This window comes from Rhizoctonia solani, chromosome 2 (assembly GCF_016906535.1).
Source record: "Rhizoctonia solani chromosome 2, complete sequence".
Classification (NCBI taxonomy): domain Eukaryota; kingdom Fungi; phylum Basidiomycota; class Agaricomycetes; order Cantharellales; family Ceratobasidiaceae; genus Rhizoctonia; species Rhizoctonia solani.
In genome coordinates, this window is record NC_057371.1 from 2,156,964 (window position 1) to 2,171,598 (window position 14,635).

Consider the following 14,635-nt stretch of genomic DNA (forward strand, 5'->3'; position numbering starts at 1 on the left):
CATTCTTAGTGATCCACTGTCAATTTCGGAGACTATATGCAGTAAAACAGGTACAGATATTGGGTACCCGATGTGATTTCATTATGTATTTTGGTTAGTCATGCTTCGCGACTCGGGGCAGAAGGGTTCGCGTAATAGGTGTGCTCGATGGTAGTTGACCTTTGGCTCAATCGATTAATCAAAGATAAGGATTCTCTCACGTGACTTTGTAAGAACATTTGTGAATTCAATCACAACAATGAAGTGTAATCTGAATCCTATTACAACACTCACCTTGACTAGCGCTCTCATCTCTAACTCTCCAGTTTGAAACTTCCCTATACTGGTATAATGGTTCGAAGCTCTTCAGCACCCAAACGGGAGGAGGTTCCCATGAAATTCACGACATTTCATGTGCCACCCGTGTACGTGTGTTGTTGCCTAAATCCCAGATATACCTCCTCTTACCCATGACTTAGAATAAATACCAAAAATGTCTCATCAACCTACCTTCGAAGCGAAAATCAGACTATATGGGCCAGGAATGTGGCTGCCAATGCACAGCGCAAAAGGACAGCCGAGGAAGCATTTACAGGCAAAGAAAAGGCACCACCTACTGATGTGAGTTTCTCGTTTAGTCGGGAGAGTTTTTGTTTTTGACCTGCCTTAGGGAGCACCAGGCTCGAAGACTCTGGTGATCCATCCGGGGTCGCGGTGGCTCAAGATTGGAATGGCTGCCGACGTCTTCCCAGTGCAGGTGCCCAATGTGATTGCTCGCAGGCGTCGCACAGGTGTCCCACGCGAGTTAGTCTTTTCTAACGGTGTTATCAAACCCGCAAGCGAACGTAATGCCCCCACGAGTGATGTGCGCGAGAAAGCCGGAGAGTACGAAATGCCAGCCGAATCTGAAGAAGATCCAGTAGGCGATTTTCTCTTTTTTGAGTCCGATCTGTCACGGACTAATCCCACTCGTTTATAGTTTACCGAACGCACCGCCGGCATACGCTCATCACTGCTCGCTCGAATGAAGTTTTACAAACTTCAAGCACTTCCGCATGGTTCTTCGGATGCTGCCCGGTACAACGCTAGTGTCAAACCAACAACCATTTCAGAACATAACGATGCCTCCCGCGCGGAATGGTTGGGGACATCACTGAATCCTATTGGAAACGAACAGTTTTTCGTCGGGAACAAGGTATGAGCTATCAACCAGCGACATTTATGCCAGATCGTGTCACGGATGTTCCAGGCTTTGTTGCTCGGAGAACCAGCGGAGAGTTCTTTCACGTTAAAGTGGCCGCTACGAGGAAATAGCCTCAATACGTGTGATTACGATTCGGCTCAGGAAATCATTTCAGACATTGAGACAATTTGGAGCACGGCACTGCTTGAGGAACTCGATATTCCCCGCTCACGCTACAAGGTAAGTCTCTCAATGAACGGGCTTGATCACCGATTGACAAGCGTAAGCAGGAATTGAATGTGATACTTGTGATTCCAGACCATTTTGATCGGTTCTATGTGCGAGAACTCGCAAACGTGCTCCTTGTTCAAATGGGATTCGCCCAAATATGCGTTCAGCAGGTTTGAAATCACAGTTTATTCATGGCCTTACGTCTAACCCGCGATCAGGAATCTCTGTGTGCTGCATTTGGCGCGGGTCTCTCCACAGCCTGTGTTGTAGACATCGGGGCAGTCAAGACAAGCATTGCATGCGTGGACGAAGGGCAGGTTGTACCCGATACTCGGTACGCATTTGAATGGTTGTAATTGGGTTCGAAGCTCTTAACTTTGACTTCAAGCATCACACTTGACTTGGGAGGTGACGACATTACTGAGTATTTGTATTATCTCCTCAAGGGAATCAATTTCCCGCACAAGAATTGCCAGTTGAGCGAAACCACCGACTGGAACATTTTGACCCGGCTAAAGAAACAAATGTGTTCTCTTTCTGAGGTAGTTACCAGTTCCATCCAGGTGTCAATCGATTTAACTCAGGCCAAATCACAGACTGATGTCGCACTAAACTTGTACGACTTCCATGTACGCAAGCCCGACCAAGATACAGAACAGCATACAATGCAAGTATATGACGAACCAGTCGTTGCCGCAATGGTATGCCCGGAACATTTCCGCCAGCTCCATCACTAATCTGGTTCATCTCAGTGCATATTTGAACCCCGCATTATTGACTTCGATGCCAAAAAAGCAAGACAGAAGTCGCTCTGGACCCGAGAAAACGTAGAAGACGTTCCGGACTTTTCCAGTGATAATTTGGTATGTCGAGCACACTCGGGTACCCCCTACACCCCTGTATCACCAATATTTCTCCGCGCGCTCCTCACCTGATCCTAATACCCTATTGTCTTCCCGTTTAATCTAACCGTTGAAATCCCTTTTTAGACACAAGCGATGCTCATATCGACGCAACACCTGCTTCCCCCACAGCCTGTCCAAACCTTTCCTCCCAAACAAAGCCAGCAAGTCCCGCAGGTGGACGGAGCCCATGATGCAGATGGAGATACCGAAATGGATGTTCCCCTGCAAGCTGAGTAAGTGTGATACTTTAACTTTCTCCAATTCTATGTTGCGCAAAACAAGGTTACAAGGTTGGGATGAGGTCAGATAGCTGGATGCAATTTGGGGGTGGTTGGTGTAAAAGAGGGGTTCTTGGGTGGCCACGGCAGGGCTACGGGGCAAGGATGTACGTGCTAACAATGCGGTCGCTAAATCGGGTTTGCTCAGGCCATCGACTGAAACTTCGGAATCCAGTAGCCGGAGCCGGATAGGAGACGAAAAGCATGATATGGAGGACGAAAAACGTGATGACGACGAAGTCCCGACACGAACGGCCCGATCGGAGGACGCACAGGCTGACCCATCGGATTTCCTGCTCAAGACGGACAGAGTGGCCAACCTGAGTCGATCCAGCGCTCACCAAGTCCCACACAGCCTCCCACCGCCACGATTGACGAATCCACCAGGGAAGATAGAGCTCCGAGTGTGGAGATCATCCCCGAGCTCGACGCCACAGCTAAACCCCCCAAATCCAAGTCAGTGGCGTCGAACTCTGCACCCCCACCGGTCCCGGTCCAGATTGATGTCCGATGGGAAGCAAGCAAGTTGCCACTCGATGTGGCGATCTTTAACAGCGCCCGAGCGGCAGGAGGGGTGGATCGAATCAAGAAATTCTTACAAGTGGTGATAATTGTAGGTGGCACAAGCATGATACCCGGTATGGTACACGCATTGGAAAGTCGGTAAGTCCTCTTCTCCAGGCTTTCAAAATCATACGGCGCCCGAATGTGTATCAGGTGCTAAACTAAACACATGGGTATTCCTTAAAATATATTTGAGGCTATGATCGCGCATAATTTCCTATTTAAAACCATTATTTCCTTGCCCATTCTCCTTGCCTATTCAACGTCATGGTTATGTTTATTTGAATTGTTCCTTGGCTATGTGCCCATTTGCCCTCACGTTGGTACCTGAGCTGACTTTTGACACGATGGAATGCAACCAGTCTTCAAGCTATCGCGTTCCCACTCGTGCCTGGAATGGAGAAAGTTCAAGTTGTCCCATCGCCGAAGGATATTGATCCACGAGTGCTATCCTGGAAGGGCGCCGCCGTACTGGCCAAACTTGAAGCGCTCAACGATATGTGGATAACTGCGCGTGATTGGGTGAGTTTTGAGTTGTTCGGATTGGTCCTGTGTTTGCGGATACATCCATGTGGAATTACGGGATATGTGCCGAAATGCACGGTATATTACTGTGATGGATAGCCTAGCACCCGCCCCTGGAACACGTCCGATTGACCCCACTTCATCGTTCATCTCGCATCCCCAATCACATCAAACTGACATTTATATGCCTTAATAGGACATGCTTGGGATGAGAGGCCTGCGGGAGCGAACGTTGTTCATGTAGATCAGTGGCCAGATGTCATGTCAATTATGGAATAGGTTGAAAGTGGGGGTACATGGAAAGGGGGGGAAAGTGAGGAACTGGGCCCGTGTCAAACGAGTCGTATCGGGTCGGGGTCGGGACCGCAAAAAACATTGGGAAGACGGAGTATCTAGTCGGAGAATAAAAGTTGATTTTGTTGCATAATAGTTGGGGGTTCGAGGTTCTGGAAGCAACATGTAATCTTAGACGTTGACGCGACGCGACTGAGCCACAAAGCGTCTGGGCGCCGATTGCGCTGATCCACTGGGGAGTTGGGGGCCAAACCTACCAAATGTTGTCCCTGCAAACTTCCATTCTGTGCTTAATCTAAGCTTGATTGGGTGTTATTTGTGTTGTGACATCAAGCCATGAAATAGGAAGCTTTTCTGCGGCGATGGATTCGCGCAGGCCGACGCGACCGACACGACCGACTAGTGCTCAGGCAACATAGAAAAAAAGAGGAAATTTTTGAGACAATAACAATGCGCAGCTTGGAGGCCCAATGCATCGACCGCGCAATACAAATATTAGAAACAGAAGCCTCTTGTGGTTATTTGATTGTTGGCCCAGCAAGGAAAGAGCAGACCCTGTCACCGGGCTCAACGTCGCTCGGGAGGGGAACCGTAGTATTGACAGGGCCCGGAAGATTGTCACTGCCTGAAACACAACGGGTTTGATTACCGTGTACAGTGAATCTCTCTTGCGCGAAGAGCGCTGGGAGGCATTTGGGCGAGATACACATTCAAGTGTAAGTAAGGTATGTCTAGCGCCACTGATCAGATTCGAAGGCATCTCAGCCAACAACCCTCAGCGATTCAGTGCAATAATTTCTGCCATGCCCGCAACTCACCGTAGTATGATATCATCGACCAGGCACCATACCTCCCCGCGTGGCAGTGGAGGCATATAGGATCGGCATCAGCGACGACAAATGTAGATGTGCACACATGCGAGCTATGGGGCTTCCATAGCCTGTCCCTACAGCCGTCGGCGTCGCTCGCACCATCGCGGTCGTTGTGCGCGACGGTGTTGCCATGTGCGCGCCTGTGCCACCGCGGTCATGGGAGCGATCTTCGCTTGGTCATCTGATCGATCCCTGGCGCGGGAAAGGTGGAATGTTGTGTCCTGTTGTGCGCAAGAAATCCCATTTCGCGAATTCACCGTGGGAGTTTGGGGTCACTAAAGGGGATCTGATATGGGGTACCGGCCTTGGAGTTGTCTGAATTTTTTTTTTTGCGCTTTGTACAGCAGGAATTAGCCATTCAGGACAAAAGGCACTTGGTACTAGTGTCGCTACTACGATTACCCATCCTGCCGCCGGAGGACCCTGGTAGTATACCTCGTGCTGGGGTGGCAGTGCCAGCATATTTATCTCGATTTTGGTTTGCGAAAAGCTCTGAAACACCCTTGGCCCGGCAAAACGGAACCAGAAGCGGCCCAAAACAGGGTACTAAACTCGGCAATGTAAAAGCTTCTATTGCCCTCATAGCGGCAAACGCCGCCAGAGGAATGGTACTCATATGTCATGTTCGCATCTCTGGCCATTTATCTACACAATATCCACCAAACGTCCCCGCCATCGTTTCAGGCCACATCCTCTACACTCGAGAGCACGATCTGCCATCTGCTCCTTCAAAACCCGTAATCGAAGCTACTAGACCGCATATGGTCTAGCGCCCTCCTGACCCAACAGCTGTCAAGCTTTCGGGACTGCCTATAGACCCATACTTTGGGCGAGCTCTTGCGACTGCTTCATGCTTGCCTCCTCCAGCCTTCACCACTTTAGTACGCGCGAACCGAGCCACATTGCGCACGAGCGTTCATACTCCAACTCTCAACTTTCTTCCAACCTCAACCTCAATCTGGCGCTGTGCTCGTCGCGCCCTTCTACCGACGCGGTGCCCCGCCCGTACCTCGAGCTGGCGCCCTCGCGCTATCACCCGGCTCCGGCCCCACTTGCCCCAACGAGGGGTTTGTCTGGCTTACCGGACGCGCATGCGCCATCTGGGGGCACTAAGTTACCTCTCGACCCCCCGGAGGATGACCCAGCTACCCGACGTGGTTCCATCACCCGTCCTTATTCTCAGTCATACCCCCCTCAGCATTCGCAGCACCGGGCCCATCATTCGGAGGCATTTGTTCCGACCCACTCCCCAGTACCGGCCCCCGTTTCAGCCATCAATACTCTTCGCAACGATCGCGAAGACCCGGAAAGAGGTCAAGAGCAGCTCGCAGGGGGGTATTTACACCCGCAATCAGCCCCTCAGTCGACTGTACCGGAAACTATGACCAACCATCACTTGCAGTATCCCGGGGCATACGAACAGCCGGATTATGTGTCTCGTGCCCCATCAGTCTCTTCTGCGTATAACCCAGACGACCGACGGGTTTCAGTCTCATCTGCGGGGTCTTATGAACCCGTATACCCCTATGGGAGCTATGCCCCCCTCGACCCTTCCAGCCTGACCCAGCCCGAGCCACACCTCCGATGATGGCTCGGCATAGTGGCCAACTCGCCCCTTACGACTATCCGGTAGATTCTTCATGGTCCGGACGCCGGCCTTCAACCGAACAGTCTCCAGTACCAACTCAGAGGTTTGACGACTATCCCCATGATGAGCCGGTGGTGGTATCAGGCATGCATCATCAGGCAGGACTTGGGTACTCCCAGCTCGACCACGCATCCCCCATGGGGTCACTCGGGGAGTCATCGTCTGGTTCAACTGGTATGCCAGCCTCTCCAGATCAGTTCGCAGTGCAACCCAATGGTCTTGTTGTCCCGGAGGGTGCGATTCCCCCTTCAGCCACCAATCCGGGGCAACGCCAGTACGCTTTTGTCTCGCTCGCAGGGTCGACAATTCGTAAACGCCCCCGTCGCAGATACGACGAAATCGAGCGACTGTACTCGTGCTCCTTTGAGGACTGTACCAAGGCATACGGGACTCTCAACCACCTCAATGCCCATGTCACCATGCAGAAGCATGGCCCCAAGCGAAATCCAAGTGGTAGGTTACTCTTATAACGTATTCGATCCTTGCTGACCTTGCTACAGAATTCAAGGAACTTCGCAAGCTATGGCGCACCCAGAAGAAGGCCGAGCAAGTTGCTAGTCGTTCACGTAGTAGACGACGCCCGGAAGACGGCCATCACGCTATGCCAGGGCAGTATGGAAGCTCTGGATATGGTTCAGATGAGTCTGAGGAGGGCGGAACCCCTCAACCTAGCGATTCGAATCCCTATCACCAAGGACAAGTGGACCCAATGTGGCCTCATATAGGGCACGAGATGGGTGACCGGTACAGTGGCCACCCTGGTATGCCCGGGTATGGTCACGACTCCCATGGGCAAGGAATGGGCGTAGTCATGGCCGCCGAGGAGGGAGTGATGGACCGGATCCCCCCCGACGCGACCCTCTTGCGGGGGTTGCCTCCGACTCATCCATCCCAGCAACCATATTCTAACTCTATGCACCACTCCATGCCATCTTATGGTGGATGCCCGCTATGCCAATGAGCACCGGCCCTTCACTTATGCGCCGTGGGTCCGAGCAGGACTACGACTATCCTCACGGCCCTTCCGGCCCCACGATGGATATGCCCGGTGAAACATCTTACCTTTTGCTCGCTTTTGCTTTGTTCTTGCTGCGTTTATTGCTGGTCATGCAACACATCCAACGTACAATCAACATTCCGGCTCCTTGCTCTATGTTTATCGCTCGATTTCTTCCTTGTTTATTATGTTTTCTGTCGTTATTTTTTGGGTAACTTAGCGTGCTCTCGCTTGTTTTCACTATGTCTACTATCTCATCTTGCACTTCGTTCTTCATACAACTTGACTCCTTCGCCTACTTACTCGAAGTCTCCTTATTCCTCCGTTAGCCACCCCCCTTACTTCCGCGTACATACACCTTGTTTATTTTACCCCCTCTCCTTACGTTTCTGCTGCCACATCATCTGTTTTCTTGTTGTTGTGTGCTGTATTGTATTCTACGCCCTAGGCTCTCTATCGCACCTTGCTGTACAAAGAATCAAGATAAGTTTCAAGTCCATCATTACCCCCCCTGCGGAACTGCGGGTTCAGAACCTCATATTAGCTTGATTAGGTAGGTATTGTAACGCAACGGTGTCAGAGGTCTTGATCTTATGCGGTGGTGAAGTCATCACCATTGTAGGGCCGTCCGTAACATGGTATCTGTCGACGACAACATCTACCTGGACGATAAACTCACTACAGAATAGAAAACGATCGACACTAGACCCAAATCAACAAACTAAGCATGGTGCAAATAATCGAGCTTCCTATTGAATTACTAATCGACCATCTTTTGCCCTGTATCCCGCTACGGGACCTCCTCAGCTTGAGCTGCACATGCAAGTATTTTGCACTTGTCTGTGGGGATGATACATTTTGGAAGCGCAAGGCAAGCGAAGAATACAATTTCGAAGGCGCAGGAAGCGCACGAACCAGTGGGTTCAAGCATCTATATCGCGGATTGAGGCACCCTAGGGTGTTTGTGTGGGGGTAAGCACTTTTGTTAGCTTCGTTTCCAAATGTGGTGCCCGAGTTGTTCGCGTCGAGTTCGAAGGCTGAAAGTGGCTGAGGGCTGCCGGACACGTTCGACATCCATTCTTCGTTTGTGCTAAACAAGTGGCTGGACGGGAGTACCACCCAAGTCAACGCTGACATTATTGCCTGTCAACTCGAGACTTGAGTGCCTTGTGTCAATAATATGCTAATATTCAGCCCTTTTGCAGAGATGCAGGGAACGGACGGTTGGCGCTGGACAAGCGGAAGCACATGAACCATGACTACACCCGCCCCGAACGCGACACCAGTTATCCGGTCGAACTCGACATTCGACATCGGGTTGTTCACCTTGCTGCTGGAGGCTGGAGTTTTCATGCTCTTACAGATGAGGGGAAAGTATTAGTCTGGGGGACATTGGACAGCACCTATTCCGAGGTGCGTCGTCCATAACTAACGCCATTACGCACGCGCATGTAGTGACCATCAGTCCACTTAGGCGGGTGATGACCTTGGGACGAGTGCCACGTAGTAAAAGAGCCACTCGTGTTGGCCTTGCCACAGCGAATCAAGTCGCTTAGGTGAGAAACAACTGAATACATGGTTTAGAACAGTGGGTGCTGATGCACGTCTCGTTCCTAACGCTTACCTTGTTAGTGTCGGGCGCCGGCACGCTATCTTATTTGACGGAAGGAGCAACATCTACGTGCTATTGCAATGGGGGAGACCTATCAGGCTCAACGCCCCCGTTTTAGATGGAAGTTGGACCGGGTCGACGGTCGTACAAGTCGAGGCTGGTTGGGACGTGTGCACATTTCTCACAGAGACAGGGGCCGTGTTTGTTGTCTTCCCATTCCATGGGTCCTTCCCAGAGTCGTTGGAGGAACATAGGTCCCAAGTTGCCACTCAGCCAGTGGTGACTCAACAAGCGGGCCAAATACCATGCGTATGTATGGACGTCCAACACCACCCGACAAAGTTGCCTCCAATTCCAAACAACCTCCCTGCTCTACATCAAGATGCACTCAAACCTGACACACCCCCGAAGCTCGTCCAGATTGCCGCGGGAGATAAGTTTGTAGTTGGATTAACCGATGGGGGACACGTACTCAAATTAGACTTGCCCACTTGCGACGAATCTGAACTTGGCCGGATCATCACCCGCGGGGACCTGCGCTGGAACTATGTAAGGACACTCTCCCTTCTGTTCTTCGCCTCGGCTGATCGTTTGTCCGTACACATACAACAGCTTCCCAAGTTCTGTGAGGTTGCCACGTCCGCAACGAGCCGGGTTTCAGACCCCAGGGACAAGAACAAACACCACTGGAAGATCTCAAGGTCACGCATGTAGGCCTCGTGGTTATTCTATTTTGTTAAACTTTGTGAAATAACGACATATTCTTATACAGATTTCAGCACAATTTCGCACGTTTGTCGTATATTCAACCGTCGGTTCATCTGTCGTACTACTTGGAGATGACCACGACAATCCCCGAAGCCCCAAGATCATCCCAGAACTTCAGAACCGGGGTGTAATTTCAGTCGTTCTGGGCGATTACCATTATTGTGCGCTTACTTCCAACGGCGAATTATTTAGCTGGGGCAAGTATTCGAATGGAGCACTGGGACTGGGCAGTCCCAGGAGTTCGATCGATTACACAACGCCTACGCAAATCCACGCTCCACTGCTGATGCCGCATACACACCACGCCCAACCACGACCACAAGACGCAGAGGTTCCCACTCAAGTTCATTTTCATCACGAAGATAACGTCAGGGATCGCTACGTATTTGCTGTCGCTGCATCCGGTTGGCATTGTGGCGCGCTGGTTATCGACTTGCACAGCACATCAACCTCTGCTGAAGGGAAGTCGAATCCCGCTCAAGAAGGGGAACTGAAACAAGATCCCGACGATCCTAGTCACACTAGTATGGAAGGCCGCGGCCATAACAACGACGCATCGCGCCAACAACCAATCGCGCCGTTTCCCAGTCGAGCCGAGGCCGAACGCGCAGCTGGGACTCAAGTTCCTCAGATCACGGTGCCCATCGTCCGAGGTCGTGGAGCGCCATTCCGTATTGGCTATGCGGCACGAGGCGCTTATGCCGGACGCGGGGCCGGGCGCGGATTTGCAAATGCTTCGAATCCAGGTTCGGGTGCACATCCGGACAGGGCGGAGCATTAGAATTCAGGTGGGTTCGTGGATACTGCACCCCTCTTTCAATTGCGTAATAGCTGAGATATGGGATGTTCATCGTGACGTTTATTAGCCCAAGAGTGCCTCGTTTTCCTCAAAGTTAGCCATCGTGATGTGATGTGAAAGACAAACCGATAAAGATCATCATGATTCGGTCACCAGTTTGTGATCTGAATAGTTGGCACGGCTTTATCAACTATCAATAGTTTTCGGTCTTCGTTTTCCAGAACCAATATCCACCGACGTCTGATTGGCATCTCGTTTGTGCTACCTCCCCTATAGTCAAATATCCATAATGCTCCAATTTGAATGAATTGTACGTTGAATAAAGTTGGATACTGAATACTTCGACGTCGACCAAAGGAAATTGATCCGGAGGTGTCGGCCATACCACCCTGCATAACGAACCGGTTGGGTTGGCTCTTGACATCGGCCACGGGTTCTCCTTTTGTGTTCGTCAGCGATTCGTTCACACCTCAGTCTGCACCGCACTTGTCAGAATATGACGTCGAGACATACACGTTATTTTCATTATACATTGGGATTTCAGCCTCTGAGCTCTGAACGCGCGTCCCGTTGCTGCGGTACAAGTTGTTCATTTCCTTGTGCCTGATTTCTTTTGTGAAATGACGGCCGTTCCCAGGCGGCCGCCGCTCGCGGACTACCCATGGCCATTTCGGCCAGAGATGCTGCCCCTCTTACTTGCCTGATACAGGTTATTGCTGTCACCGATCCATATGTGTATTGCTATGGGATCTGCGAATTGCACTATGTGCACCCAGGAATTAAAGTCGGGTATATTTCTCGGACATTATCCGGCATCGCCCCTGTGGCAAGCCAGTTACCCGACAACACCTTGAGTGATTGTCACTCGCCATGTTCTTATAAACTTCTACGTGGTGATAACATGGTTTTACGTGGAATGTCAGTGGATCGAGAGATCGCCCTCAGAACCGGAAGGCCTGCACCAACCAGGGATATTGTATTCTGACATCTGATGATGGCGCGACACTGAGTCCAGAACTGGAGAACTCAATAGCTCAAATTGGCTGCTTTTCTCGCATCGGGATGTCCCTAAAAGGTAAGCACGGCCCCAAATCACGTACCCTCGTCACAAATGATAGGCGCTCTGACCGTTACCTCAGCGCGCTCGGATCGATTGACGTACAGTCGATAATATAGCAGTGATAACAAACACAAGGCGCGCTTGAATTAATAGAAAAACAGACAAGCAATATGCGTGATTAACGACATTTGCTTGGATATTAACCTAGGTATCGATTCCAATCTGAGCGTGGCGGCCGGGTTGCAGTTGCGAACCTAGAGTATTCATCCCGTGAACTTTCCACAGAAGAAGTGCTTGACCAAGCTTGTCTTTGAGTAGCCAGGCCCACTCCCAAGCCAATATTGCGCCCAGATTGTATTCCTGCGAGAGTTGAAGGTAACAATAGATTAGTTTATGCTCACAGAAACGATAAGGGTGTTTGGTTGGGCGAGACCCGAGCGGACCGATCAATCCAAACAATGTATTGCGTACCATGATGGGTGCGATCTTGCGACCAGGAGCTAGAAACTGGAGTTCCAGGGCTACAAGTCGTGACCAAAGGACTCTGAGACAAATCTAGATGCAGTCTTGGTGGTCCATTTCGTGTAGTTTGGCGGAGTTGGTAATTTCCATGACGAGCGAATCTTGTTTGAACTCCAAATTCGCTTGTCCAACTAGCATGGTCTCCAATGGCAAACTCTTCCCGCGCCGTCTGGAAGGAGTCTGTGCAACTGATCGCACTTTGACTCGCGGGCTCCTGCTGAAAATGGGGGTCGAGCCCAAGTGCGAAAAGGGGTTCATTCTGTTCGTGCTCAAGCTCGGGCTTGACAGAAGCGGGAGCAGAAGCAGAAGCGGGGGTCTCACCACGATCGAGTTGCCTTCCAGACGGAACAAGGACGACGGTCGGCCGACCTGGTGTGATCTCCTGTTGATCGCTATTCAGACGGTCACCCACGCTGTCAGAATTCACAATATTATTGCCCAAGCTAAAACCAAAAGAAATCCCTGTTCCCGCACGACCTTCTTCGATGGGTGTCCTCGGCGTCGTGTGGATAACTCGTGTATGCTGATCATTCCGAGCAGGAGACTGCATATAGACAGAGTGTGTTGGCACATGACAATTGTATTTTCGCATATCAAGAGTCCCAGAGGTTGTGTGCAGTGGGTGGAACGTCCGGATCTTTTTTGTATCGGCAAAGTCCGTGTCCCGACCGGTTGGGGATCCAAAGACCAGTTTATTGTCTTGATAATAATCGCAAGCAGAAGTACGAGAAGGGGACACAATAATGGCGGGCACTCGCGCTCATTATTGTCAGGCAGCCCCTGGATAAGCTCAGCGGTTTTGGGTGTCCTCGGGCTCATTTCTGCACTTAGCGGAGAATAACGAGAAGATTCCCACAGGGATCTGGAGAGGCTGGGGGCTATCGTTTCTTCCAAGGGCAAATCTGTTTGGCTGGTTCCAAAACGGGAACGGGAAAACGATGAAGAGTATGGCTGAATTCGGGTCAGGACTGGGAGCGGCGAACCCAGTGGTGAAATAATTCTTGAATGAGAAATATGAGACATAGGCGAAGAATTGGCGATGGGGGCACCAGTGAGGGGGAAGCATATAGGCTCAAGATTAGGCGAGAGATTGTACGTAGCGTTGGTTGATGACAAGGTTTGTCCCTCAGGCTCGTGAACAAAAGGAATTCGAGACGCCCTTGAGTTTGGGAATTGTCGTGACATTAACGATGATTCGGCGACAGCGTCGTTAGCGCTATAGCCGCGTCGGCTTGGTACGGTAGATGTCGGCGGTAGGTGTATCTTACGTCGGTCTTCGAGAAAACGAAAAGCTTCAGAAGCTCTCGGGAGAGATTTGTGAGTGTTCAAAGCAGGGTTTTTAGTGGAGTCCCCGGTTAAGGAGAAGCTACCTGGCTCGACTTGGAGAGACGAGAATGAATGGGATTCTGGGGTCACACAACGGGTCGGCAATGGCAAATTATTTTGAGGGAGCGAAGGAAGGAGGCACTCTGATCTGGAACGGGCTGATGGTGTCTCTGGGACGGTATTGACCCTTACGTTCGAATTGTTTGTGCATGGTGATAAAAATAATTAGTGACAGAAGGAGAGCGGGTTGTATGCACCAGCGGAAACACTCACTTCGGGCTGGAAGAGGTTTGTATAGGTCCTCTAAATTGTATATCATGTTCAATACGCACTGAGAGCTCCGGCGTGCTTCTGACAAATCGAGCATAGTGTGATGGTATGGAGTGTTTACTAATAGCTTTAGGTGTCTTGCTACCATTAGTAAACGCGGTGGACGAAATGAATCCTTGAGAGTCCATGATAGAAACAAGACTTAACACGGACGGGTCCCGTCGCAAATTGTCCAGGTGAGAGTATTCAAAGGTCAAATCTTCGCCCGAGTCCGAATAGGCGCTCTCGATGCAGTGGACTGATTTGATACGGCCTTGGTGCCTACGTTGAGACCGAGAATGGCCAGCCTGAGAAACTTTACGTGGCGAACGCGGAGGATCAGCGCAAGGAAATTCAGTGCGCTGAAGGAGCTTTTTGCGATGGATTTTGACCAAACGGGGCGAAGCCAGTTCATTTTGGTCTCGGCGCGGAACGTGATCAATTGGGTGTTCTGAAAGCACATGAGATATTTTGATCAATTTAATTGGGGGGTTAGACTCACGAGGAAGAGGGAAGGAACGGGGAGTGGTGACACGAATTGGGATGCCGGCAGAGCGCGTAAGATCAAAGTCTGAATAGTCGGCTGCTTGGGAGCGGTATTGGTATGGATCAAAGTCTCCAGAGAGTCTGTCCACCGATGGTTGGCCATACTCGAAGCTGCTACCTGAAGATTGTCGAGACTTGTTCTTATTGGTACTGTGCCCTCGTCGACGCAGAGAGAGAAAGCGACTGAAGAGCTGCATCGTGTCAAGTTATGTAGTCG

The 14,635-nt window shown here is 50.8% G+C and overlaps 4 protein-coding genes across 4 annotated transcripts; 3 read left to right on the top strand and 1 right to left on the bottom strand.

The window, feature by feature from the left end:
* Window positions 1-330: 330 nt before the first annotated feature.
* Window positions 331-5,150, top strand: RhiXN_05300 (actin; the record flags this gene model as incomplete). Its single annotated transcript, XM_043325116.1, has 14 exons — window positions 331-404; window positions 459-600; window positions 650-898; window positions 959-1,174; window positions 1,229-1,402; window positions 1,453-1,563; window positions 1,612-1,727; window positions 1,782-2,094; window positions 2,146-2,256; window positions 2,383-2,531; window positions 2,725-2,887; window positions 2,932-3,239; window positions 3,503-3,662; window positions 4,899-5,150. 14 exons carry the CDS (start codon window positions 331-333, stop codon window positions 5,148-5,150), a joined length of 2,538 nt encoding a protein of 845 aa, XP_043177535.1.
* Window positions 5,151-5,681: 531 nt separating this feature from the next.
* RhiXN_05301 (RCC1 domain protein) lies at window positions 5,682-7,440 on the top strand (the record flags this gene model as incomplete). Its single annotated transcript, XM_043325117.1, has 3 exons — window positions 5,682-6,347; window positions 6,389-6,932; window positions 6,980-7,440. 3 exons carry the CDS (start codon window positions 5,682-5,684, stop codon window positions 7,438-7,440), a joined length of 1,671 nt encoding a protein of 556 aa, XP_043177536.1.
* A 763-nt stretch (window positions 7,441-8,203) lies between these two features.
* On the top strand, window positions 8,204-10,637 carry RhiXN_05302 (RCC1/BLIP-II protein; the record flags this gene model as incomplete). Its single annotated transcript, XM_043325118.1, has 6 exons — window positions 8,204-8,448; window positions 8,682-8,889; window positions 8,974-9,032; window positions 9,109-9,681; window positions 9,750-9,798; window positions 9,861-10,637. 6 exons carry the CDS (start codon window positions 8,204-8,206, stop codon window positions 10,635-10,637), a joined length of 1,911 nt encoding a protein of 636 aa, XP_043177537.1.
* A 1,475-nt stretch (window positions 10,638-12,112) lies between these two features.
* Window positions 12,113-14,615, bottom strand: RhiXN_05303 (uncharacterized protein; the record flags this gene model as incomplete). Its single annotated transcript, XM_043325119.1, has 4 exons — window positions 12,113-12,936; window positions 13,221-13,750; window positions 13,837-14,323; window positions 14,375-14,615. 4 exons carry the CDS (start codon window positions 14,613-14,615, stop codon window positions 12,113-12,115), a joined length of 2,082 nt encoding a protein of 693 aa, XP_043177538.1.
* Between the last annotated feature and the right edge of the window lie 20 nt (window positions 14,616-14,635).